We start from the raw sequence: 17,452 nt of genomic DNA, 5'->3' as shown, positions 1-17,452 counted from the left end.
CCGGATAAAATGCATCTTATTTTGACACAAAAATGATAGTATCCTCAAAAGCACTTAAAAGATTGCAATAAGCCTAAAACTGTTAGGTATGATGGATTTCAATCCCCTACCAGCAATTCTGTTTTATATCCCATTAGAAAGTGGAGATGTCAGGGGCTGAGCAATGGCAAGATTGCATTGGGGGCTTTTAAGAATTTTCCATAAGGGAATGTGTTTCTCGACTCTGGCAACTTTTAAGTTGTGTGGATTTCAACTCCAAGTTGAAGTCTGTAGGTCTTAGGTCTAGACTCTAGAAGGCTAAGGCACTGGGCTAGAAACCAGGAGACTGCACCTCAAGCTTGGGTGACTTTATGCCACACACCCCCCCCCCCCAGTATCTTTCTCCCCTCACAAGGCTGTCGTTGTGGAGGAAAGAGGAAGGAATAGTAGAAATGCCGAGCTTCTTATAAGGCATAAGAATAAAATAAAAAAATCTTCAAGTTGCCAAGATTGAGAGGCACTGCTAATGAGATCTCACAAGAACAAAATAGATCTACTGATCTACTTATTTAAATTTTGGGCTTAGACAATTTAGAACTACACCACCTATGGTCTGATTTAAGCATAGTACATAAAATTGTCTGATACAACGTCCTACCTGTCAATGACTACTTCAGCTTCAACCACAATACAGGAGCACACAATAGATACAAACTTAAGGTAAACCATCCAAACTCGATTGCAGAAAATACGACTCCAGCAACAGAGTGGTCAATGCCTGGAATGCACTATTGGCTCTGTGGTTTCTTCCCCAAACCCCCAAAACTTTAACATTAGACTGTCTACTGTTGACCTCACCCTATTCCTAAGAGGTCTCTAAGGGGCGTGCATAAGTGTACCAACCATCCCTGCCCTAATGTTCCTTTTTATTCGTATCCATTTCATATATTCAAAATCATGTTTATATTTATATGTTATTTAATACATCCTTGAAGAAATAAAAAAAATTAAAATAAAACAAATAAAAGCGCTATCGCCCCTGCCCGCCCTCCCTCACTTCATGCCTTAGGGCAAACACCCACCCGCTTCGCCAAGAGAGCGGAAATGAGCGGAAACATCAATCTCCCTTCCTTTTTTGAAACAACGGATCTCCTTCCCAGAGGATGCTGGGAAGGCAAATCCATCCGCGTTCTTTCGTCGGCCCGCCCCTCGGCAATCGGCTGCTCGAACTTGTTTCTGCTTTCCCGACGTGCCCTGCGCCGCGCCCCGCGATTGTTGCTCTGTCACGGTCGCCGCCGGTGCGTCGAAGTCGGAGCCATGAAGCAGGAAGGCGGGTCGAGACGCCGCGCCGGATCCGAAAAGGCCAAGCTGCCCCCCGCCGAGCCCCCACAACCGCCCCCTCCCGCAGCTGATGTGGAGATGCCGGAGGAGGCGCCTCCGACCGAATCTGCTTCGGCGGAGAAATCGCAGCGCGAGCTCGATGCCGTCACGCTCGAAGGTGGGGAAGACGGTTGGGGGGGGGGGAGGAGGCAGAGTAGCATCGCACGCGACTGAGGTGGAACGGCAAAGGCCAGAGAAGTGGAAAGGGGCGGCGCCTGGAATATCCCTCTCCCCGTCCCTATTCCCATCGCGGGTAGGCCGGGGTGGGGGTGCTGCCCAAAGTTGCAGGGGCTGCAGTTGATCGGGTTTTGGGGGTGGAATTGAGGTTTGAAAAGTGGAGTTAATAGAGTGGGATTGTTTCCTGGGGGTGGGGGCAAAAAAAGTAAATTACTTTAGTTTTAAAGCTACAGAAGCGTTTGGAGAAGAGCCTAATTTAGGGAGGATGTGAGGTACTGATAATATAAGCCATAATTCTTCATGTCTTGCTTAATACACTATAATTGCTTGGGGTGAAACGGGATGCATTACTGCTTTTAGACCTTGACTTAGTTCCTCGAGTTGAAAGCTAGTGATATTGGGTTTTTCTGAGGCTACCAGATCTGGCCTATAAAAATCTGCATTTGTTTTCTTGCGTGGCTTTTATATTTGTGTAAACCTGCTGAAACGTTATGAACTTCACAGAGAAAGTACATAAAAATGCAATCTAATTATAAGATGTCTTGCTCAAAATTCTGACTTCTCATAAGTTTTGTGTTGGCAAACAAACAGGTTTGAATTGCTTAGTGTTACAGTGTAATTTATTCTGTACTAAGGTTGTTGAAAAATACTGGTCTAAAATAATCTGGCAGAGCCCAGCTTGGATATATTTTCAGTAGATTTTTATTTAAAGGGTGTGGTAGATGGTGGAGTCTTTGTTACTGACCAGCTTAGTAACATATTACATTTTAATGGAGATGACTGTCTTATTGGAACAGTAAAGTTTAGTAGATTGTTCACAAAGTGGAATCTAAAAAATATATATAGAATAAAATCAAAATAAGCCACAAGTGATAAAAATGCAAAAAGCATAAGCAATTGTATTTTTTTAAAATAGTAATGATTAAAATTTTGTAAAAATGGAAAATATTTTATTTTGATACCAAAATAGTAGAATATGGGTATTAGGTAATTTTTTCTGGAAAAACATTATGCAGCTAAGGTCCAATTCCTGAAAAATTGTTCCATATCAAATTAATCAGCAATAGTGCCAGCATTCAGTTTTCATCATCCACAGGTAACTCATGGAGCTCCCACACTTCAAAATAATGTTGACTTTTGCCCATTTGTATTTTATTATTTTTCATCTAGCAATGGAGGTAAAGTCTTCAAATTAACCTGTAGCAATACTGAAGTGCCAGTGTAAAGCCTTAGAGCATGCTGGTTGGGAAGTTCTGGCAGTCCACACATCTTAAAAGTGTGGACTGCCAGAATGAGATTGAGAAACACTGGTTTAGGAGATACTGAAATCTGTATTATAATCCAGAAACCAGTATCCATCATGACTTACCGGTAATTCATAGTCACTGCAAACATTTTTCCATATTATAAACAGTTTTGATAGGAATTTGAGTAAGTTTGCTATTAGTTTAAAATGGCATCAGAATTATTGCTTAGAATCCCAAAAATACATGATAAAACAGTAGAATATTGTTATGTAAATTTTTGTTGTATGAATAGTAACCTGCTGCAATCAGTGCTGGGCATTTCCTGCTATAATGTTAAGTCATCTTTATTGAACTTACTTTGTTTATTATCCATTGCAGACATCAAAGAACATGTGAAACAACTTGAGAAAGCTGTATTAGGGAAGGAACCCCGTTATGTCCTGCGTGCCCTCAGAGCTTTGCCCTCCACTTCCCGTCGCCTCAACCCCAATGTGCTCCAAAAAGCCATCAGTGGCTTTTTTACATCTAACAGTACTGTGCGGGACTTCCTCATCAGCTTCCTGGAGGAGGCAAGTTCAGAGGAAATTGAGGTGGGAGATAGGCTGGGTATTCCCAATGAATTTTAGGAGGATTGGAGTGTATTATCTCTGATTGTCAGACTCAAAGAACCAAGAACAACATGTGAAGTTACTTCTGAATAGTTCCTTCACTGTTGTTCACCAACAAACAAAATCTTGTCAGAATTTTAAAAACTACCTGTAATAACTAATACTTTCTGAAATGCAAGGGAGGGTCCCATTTTGTTCTCATCGTGCCCATCAGATATTTCAAACTCCTCGGTCTCTTTATCATTTGGAAAAGAGCAGCCCCTCCTTTCTGCTACTCCAGATTACATTCCACCACACTGAAACATTTAAGAATAATTTAAATGTTGAATTATGGAAGTTGGAAAGATGATCTTAAGCCATAGGTAAATTGGCTTTTATGAGAAAGAAAGTGAAATGTCTATTTTTCTTTCTTTCTTTTCCCCCTTCCTTCTCTTGCTTTTTCTTTTTTCTTATCACTCCAAAGCCTATGGACACAGAAGTGGACCTACAGTTCCGACCCCGTACAGGGAAGGCAGCTTCCACTCCTCTTTTGCCGGAAGTAGAAACATATCTTCAATTACTCCTGGTTATCTATTTGATGAATAGCAAACGCTACCAAGAGGTACTGGACTGACATTCCATATGTGTTGTTACCTAATTGAAAGCAAAGACTTGCCAGAGATTAGACTTAGAGGGTGGAAGAAAGAGCAGGGAATTAAAACAGGAAAATTAGGAGTTATCTAATACTTTCCACACATACCCAGCTAGCGGTATATATAGGAGAGAGTGAATGTATTTGCAAGAGGCAAATGTATCCATTACAAGGATATTGCATCTTTTGAAGATTTTAACCCATAAAATTGGATCAGATTGTAATCAAATAACTAGTAATAATTTTGCAGAATTGTCTTTGATACTAGTCCCATCCCCTCTTCTTATTTGTTGGGTTTTACCACACTTCTTCATTCAACATGCAAACTGTTTTCCCCCAAAGCTAATGTGAATGAATTTTGCTTGCATATGTGCATAGGTCCAAATGAATATATTATTATTTATTTATTTTTACTAAAATGACTTATGAAAGATTTAAAAAATAATCTTTTGCATATCTGATAGAGTTGATCCATACTTAATGATATTATATAAAACTTTCTTTGGAGCCTTGCATGCTTTTCACATTATTTTCTTTCTTCAGGCCCAGAAAGTTTCAGATGATTTGATGCAAAAAATAAGTCCTCAAAATCGCCGTGCCCTTGATCTAGTGGTGGCCAAGTGTTATTATTACCATGCTCGTATCTATGAGTTCCTGAATAAGTTGGATGTGGTCAGGAGGTAAAATTGGAAGCATCTGGATGTTACCATCATCTCCCCACCACCACTCCTTTACACTTTCTTGGTGACATAATCTCTCTCCATTTCTTTTCCTTTTAAAGTTTCCTTCATGCTCGTTTAAGGACAGCAACACTCCGGCATGATGCAGATGGGCAGGCTACTCTGCTAAATTTGCTGCTCAGGAACTACCTTCATTATGACCTTTATGATCAGGCAGAAAAGCTGGTCTCCAAATCAGTATTCCCTGAGCAGGCAAACAATAATGAATGGGCCAGGTATCTCTACTATACTGGTAAGAGGAAACAGCAGATCCTTTTTGATATAAAAATACCATATTCTGCTTGATTATAGTTATTAAGGATGTGCTTATTTATTGTTTTTGATCAAGAAAGCAAAACAGAATGACTTAACATGTATTAATTTATCATTAGTAAAAGCAAAATAAATTATATAAACTAAGATTTTCTATACTCTTCCCCTTGAAGAATAGAATACCCTCCTTAATCGTCTATATATGCTCGCTCTTATTTTTTAACGGTAAAAATTAGAAACATTTAAAAAGCTATAATTCTTATGATGTTTAATAGATTATAAGTGCCATACTTTTCTGTTACTGTCAGATGCCTACATTACTTTTGGATTTCTTTTAAGCAATATTGGGCTTAAGAGTACCATAACTGGGAAGGGAGCAATTATTTTGGAGTGTTTACTTTCCAAATTCTTTTAAGTTTTGTGAAGCCTATATGTATATTTGCTCAGTAGTTTCTCGACTAATTACTATAATGATATCTTATAAATTAATTTATTTTTATTAAAGACATTCAATTATAAGAAACACTTTTCCAAGGAGGTAATTTACCTTGAATGTAATAATAAAAATAAGCAACAGAGAAAAACTAAAAATTCTAATGTAAATATTTATGCTATGTAGAACTACACAGAGATGCTTGTCTGTTCATGGAAAATACAGCTCATTTGTTGGATTGAACAGATGAGTATTAAACAAAAACATGAGAAAGCCTTTGACATGTTGTCAGGTTAAGGTGGTCTTGAGCCCTGGATTATGTGATGCCATTAAAGCCTTTTTTTAAATGAAACATTCAGAACACAGTGGCTAGAAAACTGGTGGCATGATTCCTTGCCATTTTGTGATGTAAAATACAGATAAATTATAGTATACATCCTAAAATAAAATATCAACCTACCTACCATGGTCTCAGTCACTAAAACATTAAAAGCAATTGTAGGTAATCCTCGAGTTACGAAGTAATGGAACCTGCCAATTGCATTCGTAACCCAAGGATTCTTTGGAGTGAATCATATAAAATGAACATGAAAATTCCCTGTTTTTGCCCATTCATTCAGTAATTGAATGCGTAGGTCATTAAGTGCGCATGAGATATCTCAGGGCGGAGAAGGCCATCGGGGCCTACTGATGGAACAGGTCACCTGCTTAAGATCACACTTGACCTCTACCGACCCACTGAGATAACTCATGCTCTCCACAATTGCTTCCTCCCACCCATTCTACCACACCAGATCTCCACAGACACGGGGCCTGTGGAGACTCAACTTGCGAAGATCTAACAAGCTGTCTCCTCTCTAGCCTCTCTGCCATGGTTTCATTGACTGCTCCCAGTGCTCCAAAGCAGAGTGATGAGAGCAGAGGGAGAGTAGGACGAGCACACCCTGCTTGGCTTCTCTAATTCACAGAGGCTGTCCACCACTGCAGAAGTGGTAGGCAACCTCGGTGAATCTCCCCCAAAGACTTTCAGTCTTGGCATGGAAAAGCATTTGCATGCTGACAGAAAGCTTTGGGGCAGCAAAATTATATTGCTTCAAACCTCCTGTCTGCTTGCAAATACTTTTCGTGGGAAAATTGGAAACTTCTGGGCACCATCATCTCACACGACTTCAGGCACCCATTCTCTGCAAAAGCAGATGATCACAGCTCCCAATGGCTTCCAGTCTCAGTGCAGAAAAGTGTTTGCAAGCCAATGGGACGCTTTGAGACAGCATGATTTCACCCTGATCTTGTGCAAAAATTCAGAGGTACAGCTATTGACATGTGTAATAACCACAGTGGCTGCTCATTTGCCTGAAGCTATACTGGGAATAGATAATAGCAGGATTTACTGTGTTAAAATGTTCCCTAGGTTATTACAGAAAAGCCCCCATTCGATTAAATATTTTTCCTTGAGGAAATATTCTTGATTTCTATTTCTAGTTTAGTAATAGAGCACAAATTCACATCACAAAGGGAAGCGGGGGGAAATCTAACATTTCAGAATAGCTTTATTGTGAACATTTGCCCTGATCTTTCTTAGCACTCTTTTTTTTTTTTCCCTTTCCAGGCCGTATCAAAGCCATCCAATTGGAATACTCTGAAGCTCGGAGAACTATGACAAATGCGCTGCGGAAAGCACCCCAGCACACAGCTGTTGGCTTCAAACAGACAGTGAGAGCTTATTCCTCCAGAGGTGCTGTGGCCTGGGGATGCATGCATTCTGTGGCTACTAACTGAACAACTGATATATTATTGTATCCCTGGTTTAGGTTCATAAGTTGTTGATTGTGGTGGAATTGCTACTAGGGGAGATTCCAGACAGACTGCAGTTCCGGCAGCCATCTCTGAAAAGATCTCTCATGCCCTACTTTCTTTTGACACAGGGTAAATATTATTGAGGGTCATACCTAACAATTCTTGGAAAAGATGTGGCTCTTGGCTTTTAGTTGAGTACATTTTAAAAAACTGGAGTGTAAGCAGAAAAATATAAAACTCTTGAGTCCCTTGTGGAGGAATTCTCAGCAAGTACAGGTAAACTTGCTCAGATGCCTCGGGAACCACGGAAATTCATGCTAGTCCTCATGTAGTCACAATTGTTTTAAGAAGTACATTTGCCTAGACTAATGTATTGATAGTACTGATTTCTGGAGTTTAAGATTACTTGTTTTTCATTGTTACTGGCAATGGGAAACCAGCAGACTGGAGTAGCGTCCAAAATAGAGAAAGTGTTGTTCCAGCTGCTGTAAACGATTCTACACACATTATATGAAAAAAGATGAAGTATATGAGGTGTTGGTTGCATATATACTTTGCTTTACTCTGATAGTGACTAAAAATTGCCCAGGTATGCCAAAGAAACTGCGATTTTTAAAACAATGTCATGATTATGTCTGCTACAATCAAAAGTATCTCATGATTCCCTCAAAGTTTCTCATAGTTATAACTCTTCATTACATTGCTTATATGCAGTGTGTGAACTTGAGATAAAAGGTCAAGTACTAAATCGCAAACTTTAAAGGAACCTCAAGAACAAGTGTACACACATCCAGGTGCCTAAATCCTTTACATATTTCATACAGCTCTTCAACTTAATCCTCTTTTGTATTCTTTTGACAGCTGTTCGAACAGGAAATCTAGCTAAGTTCAACCAGGTTCTCGATCAGTTTAGTGATAAGTTCCAAACAGATGGAACATACACCCTCATCATCCGACTAAGACACAATGTGATTAAAACAGGTAGGAGACCATTAATTCCTTGTCATTTTCCTTCTGTGGTAACATAGACTTTAAAATGCTATCTAGAAAAACCATCTCCTAATGACATGTTCTCATTTTTCTCTTTCTGAAGAGAAAAAAAATGAACTAATTCCTGCTTTTATAAATGCCCCCTATATGAATAGAAAGAAAAATCAAAATTACTTGTCTTTGCTCTTCTTTTTTTACCTTTGTGCTGAGAAACAGAGATAGATAGAGAGAAACATCTGTTTTCTTTTACCTCTTAATGCAGGTGTTCGCATGATCAGCCTTTCATATTCACGCATCTCCTTAGCTGATATAGCTCAGAAGTTGCAATTAGATAGCCCAGAGGATGCTGAATTCATTGTTGCCAAGGTAAGGGACTGTATAATTTACAATCTTCCAGACATCCTAAGCAATTGGGTTGCACTTGAAATCCATTAGGTGCCAAACTTTGTGATAAGAGAAATTGACTTTGGTTATTTGGAAAATTCCAAAACAGTGTTCAAAATCCACTGCTGATTGCTTTAGTTTTTAATACCTGGCATCACATGTTTTTGGCATTAATATCATAGAATTGAATAATATTCCTTCCTTTCCATTAGCAGATCACATAAATCTTATTTTCCCAAACAAGCTGTGAAAAGCTTTCTCTGATACTTCTTTGCCTTGCTCTTCTAAGTTGCCATTGGAGGGCCACCTAACCATTGTTGTGCCTTGATTCCCAGGCTATTCGGGATGGTGTGATTGAAGCTAGCATCAACCATGAGAAAGGATATGTTCAGTCAAAGGAGATGACTGATATTTATTCCACCCGGGAGCCTCAGCTTGCCTTCCACCAACGTATTTCCTTCTGCCTGGACATTCACAATATGTCTGTTAAGGTAAGGCAAGGATGGTCAATGTTTAAGGAACCACTTCAGCCTCCTAGTCGTCCAATGATGACATCACTTAAAGGAGAAGCAAACATTTTTCTCACATACTTTGTGGGTGGGGTTTTGGAGCACCAGGGATGGCGGTCTCTCAGAAGCCGATTGCCCTCACACCTCAAAGATATTTAAAAAACACTTCAAAGCCTAGAATTTGGTCATTTTGCTGCAAAAGCAGTTTAGAGTATCGAGGAACTTCCTGCAAGCTGTATGAGATAAAAGATGAAATGTGCATCAGAATTCCACAAGGGGCCTTCTGACTGTGTAATAATGTCTGAACAAAGTTGAAAAGAAGGGAGCTTTGATTCTCCAGTTAATATCATCAATAGTTTCTCAAACATCAATATTTAAGTAGTTTAAGATCTCTAAAGGCCTATGTAATATTAAGGGATTATTTTCACAAGTGGAGAAGGCAGGGAACTCTCCAATTCTGGGAAAACATTATGGCAGACAATTCAGTTCCTGTCACTAAAGACAAAATAAGAAAATATACACTATATTGCCAAAAGTATTCGCTCACAACTGATTCTGATTATGTGGATGGGTGAGCAAATACTTTTGGCAATATAGTGCATGTAGGATTTGGTTTCAAGTGGAAGAGCTAGAACATTTCCCCTTTGAATTGTTCTTTTGTGCCTTTCCCTCTGCTATTGAAGACAAATATGTGGAATCTTCTTGTGAGCTTTCTTTTTGAAATTTACCTTTAACTTATCGGTGTTTGCTCTTTTTCATTTTCTCCCATTTCTAGGCTATGAGATTCCCCCCCAAATCTTATAACAAGGATTTGGAGTCTGCAGAGGTAGGTTTCCTGTTAATCACACAGAAAGCTCCTTAGTCGGAGCATTGTTTTGCATAAGATTAGGACTGGCAGTCTTAATGAACTAGGTCTTATTGATCTTGTGTAACGACATTAGATTACCGAATATTAAATTGCTGAAATTGTGTGAAATTTAAATACAGAATGGTTTGTTGTAATATCTTAAACTTGAGTTGTGAGATTTCAAACGTTTTTTTAAATTAATGTTTAATTTTGATATCATCTAGAGCAATGTTTCTCATCCTTGATCATTTTAAGGTGTGTGGACCAACTCCCAGAATTTCCCAGCCTGCATGGCTGGCTGGCAATTTTGGGGAGTTGAAGACTCAGTTGGCAAAAATTGAGAAACAGTTATCTAGAAGAGAGAGAGAGAGAGAGAGAGAGAGAGAGAGATGGAGTGTGTGTGTGTGTGTGTGTGTGTATCAACCAATTCAGATCAAATATCTCAGAAATATTTGAAATGCAGTTCTCGTGCAGTTTTCTCTCTCTGCAGTACGTCAGCCATATGAGTAAATTTACAAGGGGTGAAATAATACCATCTTTTAATGGACCTTGTTAAAAGCTTATAGATAGAATTTGCACTGAAATTCAGTTTTGATGTGTAGCAAATAAATGACACTAAATCGTACCGTGACCTTTATTTTCCAGGAGCGCCGGGAGCGTGAGCAGCAGGATCTAGAATTTGCCAAGGAAATGGCAGAGGATGATGATGATGGTTTTCCTTGATGCTCTGTAGGGATGGCATATTTGTTTGCAACCTTTTTTGTTTATTTTGTTTTCCAATGCAAAACTTTATTGTCTGAAAACCAGAACTTGCCTTCTTTCCATATTCTGCATGTTGGGGGCGGTACAATATATATATATATATCCTCTAGCTGCTGCAGGAAGAAGACCCAGGACCCCAGATTAAAGGGTTTGTCCTTGCTTCTGAACTAAAGATCACTGTGGTTTTCAGTCATAAATGTTCCCTATAATGGGCCAGACTAATCCAGTGTTGTCTTTACTGGAGTTTTACCCCAGCTGGCAAAGTAATTTCAGTGACAGATCTTTGTCAAATTTTGTTTAGGACTTTTAAATAAAAAGTTTGAGGAAAATAAAATGCTTCTTAAATGGAACTCATGTTTACTCAGATCTAACTGTGGAGTCACTGGCAATATAGGAATTCAAACTATTTTTTTCCCTGATTGATATTGGAATGCCTAAAAATATCATCCTATTTGATAAGAAATCGTAAGTGTTACAGTCTGAGCACCAATTAGTGAAAGAAAACATGGTTTTTAAAATAAAAATAAATATAGAAATTAGATAATTTTTCTTGCCTTTCTCTAATTTTTGTTACCTTGAGTAATTGGTTCAATAGCAATAGCACTTAGACTTACATAATGCTTCATAGTTCTTTACAGCCATCTCTGAGCAGTTTATAGAGTCAGCTTTTTGCTCCCAACAATCTGGGTCCTCATTTTATCAGCCTCAAAAGGATGAAAGGCTGAGGCAACCTTGAGCTGTTCAGAATCAAACTAGAGTGAGCAGTGAGTTATCCTGCAGTACTGCATTCTACCCACTGGACTACCATGGCTTGTAAAATTATTACAATATATTTTACTCAATGACAAATTAATCTCTTGCAGGAGGATTCTGACTGGCAGATTACCCGTTTAGTGAAATACATCATAAGCATGTGGCAGATAATAATCAAGAAATATATCAATATAATTCTGGCAAGAAATCAAAAGATAGCTTGAAAGGTGGAGACATTTATAGCAGTCTTGGTTAGGATCATCTGCAATTATCAAAATTCATTTGTTCATTCATTCAAAATACATTACACCAAATAAATGACTATTTATGGTACCAATTCCAATATCAAAGAAAATATTACAAGGATAGCAAAAAATTGTCAATCCATTTATCTGGAGTGGGAAAAGACCAAATTAATTTTTTTAAAATGCGAGGTTCAAAACACAGATCTTGATCTTCCAAATTTAAATTTTTATCATAGACAGTTACCTCATGATTAACAGAGGAAAAAAATCACAAATAATGGAACAACATTATGGGAAGGGTTGATCTAGCCAATGGATTCCATAGATATTTATTGTATAGCTTCACAGAAAAGGACAAAGTGATAAAAGGATGAAAATTTCAGAAAGGAAGTAATGAGCCCATTGTTAGCCTCTGAAGCTCTCTCACACTTTCCATCAAAGATAATATAGTAAGGAAAATACAATTACATGTTCAGATAGGGTTTATTCAAACTATGAATAGATTAAATTCTTGATTAAAAATGACAGCATTTGAAATGCTTATACAAAATCAGTGGCATCGTTAGAGCATATATAAATTCCTATTCCGATATGACAATAAATAAAAAATGATAAACTACACAACAATGGGGAAAACTACATGAACTTATTATATGTAATATTTTATGAATGGTATGCAACTTAATTTCCAAGATACATAAATCATTCAATAGCAAATAGTGCAAATGCTGTGAAGGAACATTTTACCATGTGGTAGATATAAGTAGTCCTCAATGACCCATTGCTTAGCAACTTCTCACAGCTACCTACAATTCAGTTCCAGAGTCCAATGGCTGCACACATACCCCCCATAATGGTCACATTTTGGACATTTAGCAACACATGCACAAAAGCCCTTTTGCAGTGTGTATACACATACCTTATATGTAGAGAGTACCATCCAGAGAATTTTAGAAATTAAACTTGAAATCATATTTTAGCTAAGTATAATTCCAGAATATATGTATAAGAAATATTATAATTTACTGAGATACATGCTCACAGCTAGAAAAATAAACATTGCCCAACACTGGTATCAAAAGTGAACAAGATCTGATTAGAATCTTAATTTGAAAAATATGCAACAATCGTAAAACTAATAGTATATATCCACAACAGAAGTTTTGTTCAAAACTAAAAATTCAAGCAAAAATTATTTCTATGTAATCAATGCATCACACAGCAAGGTAAATAGAAATATTTACAATAAGGGTTCTAAATATTGCAAATTTGCAACAGCATAAACAAAGATAGAAAACAACTGCTTTTCAAAGCAGTTCATTTTTCTTTTTTTTTCTATCCCTTAATATGAATAATATATAAGAATACAGTGAAGACCTTAGTATTAAGCATGAAACTCAAAATCGTAAATAATATAAAATAATAATAAAATAATTTAATGTGTTTTGCTGTTGTCCATCAATGCCATCCTTAGTTCTATTTGTACATTTCGAGTAACTACAGATGGGGCCTAAGTATTGGCACCCTGCACTGTTCCCAAAAGAATTGCAATTTGCTATAAAACAAATTGAAACTAATTGGAATCCATCATTGACTATTTCATAATTCATAGAGTAGACCTCTGTTGTATGACTCTTGTAACAAAACAAATTAAAATGGCATGAACAAAATAATTGGCAACCCTAACCTAATATTTTGTAGCATGCCCTTTTGAGCCAATCAACCACTTTCTGTAGCTCTGAAAAAGACTTCTATACTTCTCAACTGGCAATTTGTCCTACTCTTGTCGGGCAAAGGTGTTTTAGGTTTGATGGGTTCTTCCAACAGCAAGTTTTAGTTCTTTCCATAGTTGTATTATTAGATTCTGAGCAGGACTCTTAGCAGACCACTTCAGAGCAGTTGGATTTTCTGCCATTCTTGGATCCTCTTGGATGTATGTTTTGATTCATTATCTTGGTGAAGGACCTGTGACCTGCAATTGAGACAGAGCTTTCTAACACTGGGCATTATGTTTTACTCCCAGAATACCTTGATAATCTTATAATTTCATTATGCCCTGAACATATTCAAGGCACTGCTGCCAGAGACAGCAAAGCAACTTCATAAAATTATAGAATCGCTCCTGGTTTCACAATAGGGATGGTAAAAACACTGTTGTTCTTCTGTGAATATAGAACTGTGGCTCACTAAAAACCTCTTAATTTTGTTTCATCTGTCCAAAGCACATTCTCCCAGTTTGTCATTCTCCCAGTTTGTCATTCTCCCAGTTTGTCATTCGTTTTAGCAAATTCCTGGTTTTTTTGTATTTCTTCCTGGATCCTTTTCAGCGGGATAACAATATATGGTGTAAATTGATATTGTTGCATCTTGATCTTGAAGTTCAGCCCAAGTTTTGTTCTTTCTTTCTCCACCTTCAACTCTCTTTTTGTTCAAGTTGGTATCAATTTTCCTTTTGAGACCACATTTAGGATAACTACAATCCCATGGCTCTTAAACTTCTTATTTGTTAGCAGTTATAGTCACAGGGACATGAAACTCTTTGGAGATGTAATCCTTATCTCTAATATGCTTGATCATTAGCATCTTCCTTTTGTCTTGAGGCAACTTTTTGTTCATGTTCATGGTGCTGTACATAGTGACACAAATTGCTGAGTAGTTTTCTCATTCAGCTATGCTGAGAGATTGATTATGAGATTGAAATGATACTAAATGATATTAAGTAAATAGTCTGCTTGAAATATCACATTTAATATATTTTAACTTCTAAGGATAGCAATAATTATCCATCCCAGTTTTATTTTTTTAAATTTATTTTATTATTTTTGTGAATATGTCATACATTAAAATCTAAGTGTCAATAGATTATGGAATACTGAATGATGGATGCCACTAGAAGAGTAGAGCAGAATAGAACAGAATTCTTCATTGGCTAAGAATATAAGAGTTGGAAGGGACCTTGGAGGTCTTCTAGTCCAACCCCTGCTCAAGAAATTTCTAGATTAGTTTTCCCCTTGATTAGTTTCCAATTCTCACTATGGAAGCTGCATTTTCCTCCCTTCGGAACCCCAGAAGGGGAGGGGAGAAATAAAGGTCCCATAGTCCCTCCCTTCCACTGCTCCATTCATCTGGGCCAGCCCTGAACTTGAATTTGAGCTGACCTTGGTTTCCCCAGCCTCCACTTTCCCAAGGTGGGCAGGAACTTGATTCTGGTAGGTGTAGAAAGAGAGCGCAGGGGAAATCTTATCAGTAATTGAGGAAAATGTTGCTGGCAGATATCCAGAAGAGTCTAGAGATGTACTCTGTGCTGTCCTCCTGAATAATGCTCAAGGAAACACCAACTTAGTGAGTATTAAAGAGGTATTGTAAAGAATAGAGCACCAATGATCTTAAGGCTGAGGCTTGAAAAACGGGTCTCCAATACACACATACACATACATAAACTTGGGAACTTTTATCTGCATTTAACCTGGCAAACTAAAGTCATTGTCTAAATGGTTATGGGAATCATTCTTGATTCCTTCTTTTTGTCATTAACATTTTTATTGAATTATAAAGTATTATAAAATACAAAGTAAATAGAAAAGGCGGGAGGGGGATGGGAAAGATAAGTGAAGAAAGATAAAGAAAAAGAATTGACTTCCGCCACACTCTTACAATAAAATAAGGCATTAAAACCAAATCACAGCGTTTTGCTTTTTCATAATAAGTCATTTCTATAAAAATCTATCAGTTTAATCGGTAAAACCGAAAGTCAGAGTTTCATTCTTTTCCACATCAAGCACGAAGTTCAGAAGTGGTCTCCATGTGGAAACAAAAGTAGCTATGTTCTTTTCTTTAATCAAAGTGGTCAGTTTTGCCATTTCAGCCAGCTTCATCAACTTCTGCAACCATTTGTCCATAATAGGAATTGAAGTATTCTTCCATTTTTGTGCATACAATACTGTAGTCTTGCTGCTGTCAACGTATTATATTCCAAATTTTCCAATTTTTTTCTCTAGTTCTTTTTCCATTAAGCCCAAAAGGAAAAAGTTATGGTTTCATTTTTATCCCCATTTTCAATTTTTTCTGTATTAAAATATGCTTTATCACATGTCCACCATAGATAATAAAAGCACTCTTTGCTTTTACACTTCCAACATTCATTTGATATATCTTTATACATCTTAGATAACTTATCTGGGTTTAAATACCAATGATACATCATTTTATTTAAAAAAATTCTTTTAGATTATAATTTAATGTGAATTTTAAACCCTTCGTCCACATATTTTCCCATTGTTCAAGCATCACATTATATCCAAAGTACTTTGCCCATTGAATCATACAATGTTTTACATGTTCATTTTCCAAATTCAATTTCAATAACATTTTATAGATCTTAGCAATAATACGTTCATCATTGCCACAGGATGAAATTTCAAATTCATTTTTAACAAAGTCAAATCCGTAACATTTTTTTATCCAATATAAATCTTTCTTTCAATTGTTGATAGGTAAACCAATGGCAAACATAACCTTCTGATTCAAGTTCTTCCCTCGGCTTTAATATTGGGTCACCAGAGTTGAAAGATAAAATTTCACCACATTTTCTTGACTCCTTCTATGACGATGCGATAGCCCAGATGAATCCAATAGCTGAGCTTCCAATCACTCCCAGGCTTGGGTAGAAGTACTTCTTCTTTAGCATGCTGTGCTGAACCGTGACAGCTCCTGGGTGGGGAGGGGGGCAAGCAGGGACAGTGACAGGGCAACTTGCTCCAGACAGTCATTGCCACAAGGCTCTTCTCATTGGAAGCATCCAGCCCAGAACGACTTCCGCTTAAGCTGTCTTTCGCAGAGGGGGAGTGCTAGACAGTGAGGCAAAGAAGTGTGTGCTGGCAGGAACTTTCACCTCCTTTTTGGAGCTTTGTAAACCAGAGCGAAAGGGCCCAGGTCTGGTTTAGTTACACAGACACCAGTGCAACCACGGCTGACAACTTCAGTGTAGCCAATTCCAGTTCTCCCAGTTTCTGCCTAGGCAGTTTTCCCCAATTTCCCAAGTGGCATGGGTTCTCCTAGTGACCAAGGTCAGGTGCTAATGATTTTAATAAAACTATGAAAGGAGGAAGAGGTGGACGGTTGCCCTAATAATATTAAGAAGGGAATGTGTCTAGGGCAGAGTTATCTCTTGAGTTGTGCCAGGTTGAATTACCCTACAGCAAGTTGTCCCAAGGTAAGTTGGCTGCATCAAGCTGTCTTAGACACCATTTGGAATTCCTCAGCTGGTCACCATATTGCAAAAAAGATGCTGAGATGCTAGAAATAATGCAGAGAAGAGCAACAAAGACGATAAGGGTCTGGAGGCTGAACTCTACAATGAACAGTTGTGGGAACTAGGCACATTTAATGAAGACAAGGACTAGAGGTGACATAGCAGTCTTCCAGTATCTGAGAGACTGTCACAGAGGGGATCAACTATTCTTCAAAGCACCTGAGTGTAGGGCAAGATTTAACAGGTAGAAGGTTATTAAAGAGAGAGCCAGAATTAAGGAAAAAATTCCTGGTGGGAAAAATGGTCTGGCTTGCCTCCATAAGTTGTGGGTGCTTCACCCCTTGTTTTTGAGACAAGGTTGGCAACCATTTGTCTGGAATGGATAACATTTGCTCGGGCAGGGGGTTGGTCTAGAAGACCTTCAAAGTCCCTTCCAACCCTGTTATTCTATGTTCTGTGTTAGAATT

General features: G+C 37.9%; 1 protein-coding gene across 1 annotated transcript; it reads left to right on the top strand.

Annotated features, from left to right (window-relative positions):
* The first annotated feature begins 1,168 nt into the window (after positions 1–1,168).
* PSMD3 (proteasome 26S subunit, non-ATPase 3) lies at positions 1,169–11,280 on the top strand. Its single transcript, XM_081931860.1, has 12 exons — positions 1,169–1,477; positions 3,162–3,352; positions 3,855–3,992; positions 4,566–4,702; positions 4,804–4,994; positions 7,057–7,160; positions 7,259–7,373; positions 8,106–8,225; positions 8,497–8,600; positions 8,954–9,109; positions 9,903–9,953; positions 10,620–11,280. The coding sequence occupies exons 1-12, from the start codon at positions 1,297–1,299 to the stop codon at positions 10,695–10,697; spliced, it is 1,566 nt and encodes a 521-aa protein (XP_081787986.1). The 5' UTR covers positions 1,169–1,296; the 3' UTR covers positions 10,698–11,280.
* The last annotated feature ends 6,172 nt before the right edge of the window (positions 11,281–17,452 follow it).

The sequence above is a fragment of the Natrix helvetica genome (assembly GCF_964273705.1).
Source record: "Natrix helvetica genome assembly, chromosome: Z".
Classification (NCBI taxonomy): Eukaryota; Metazoa; Chordata; class Lepidosauria; order Squamata; family Natricidae; genus Natrix; species Natrix helvetica.
This window is presented reverse-complemented; position numbering and strand designations above follow the sequence as displayed.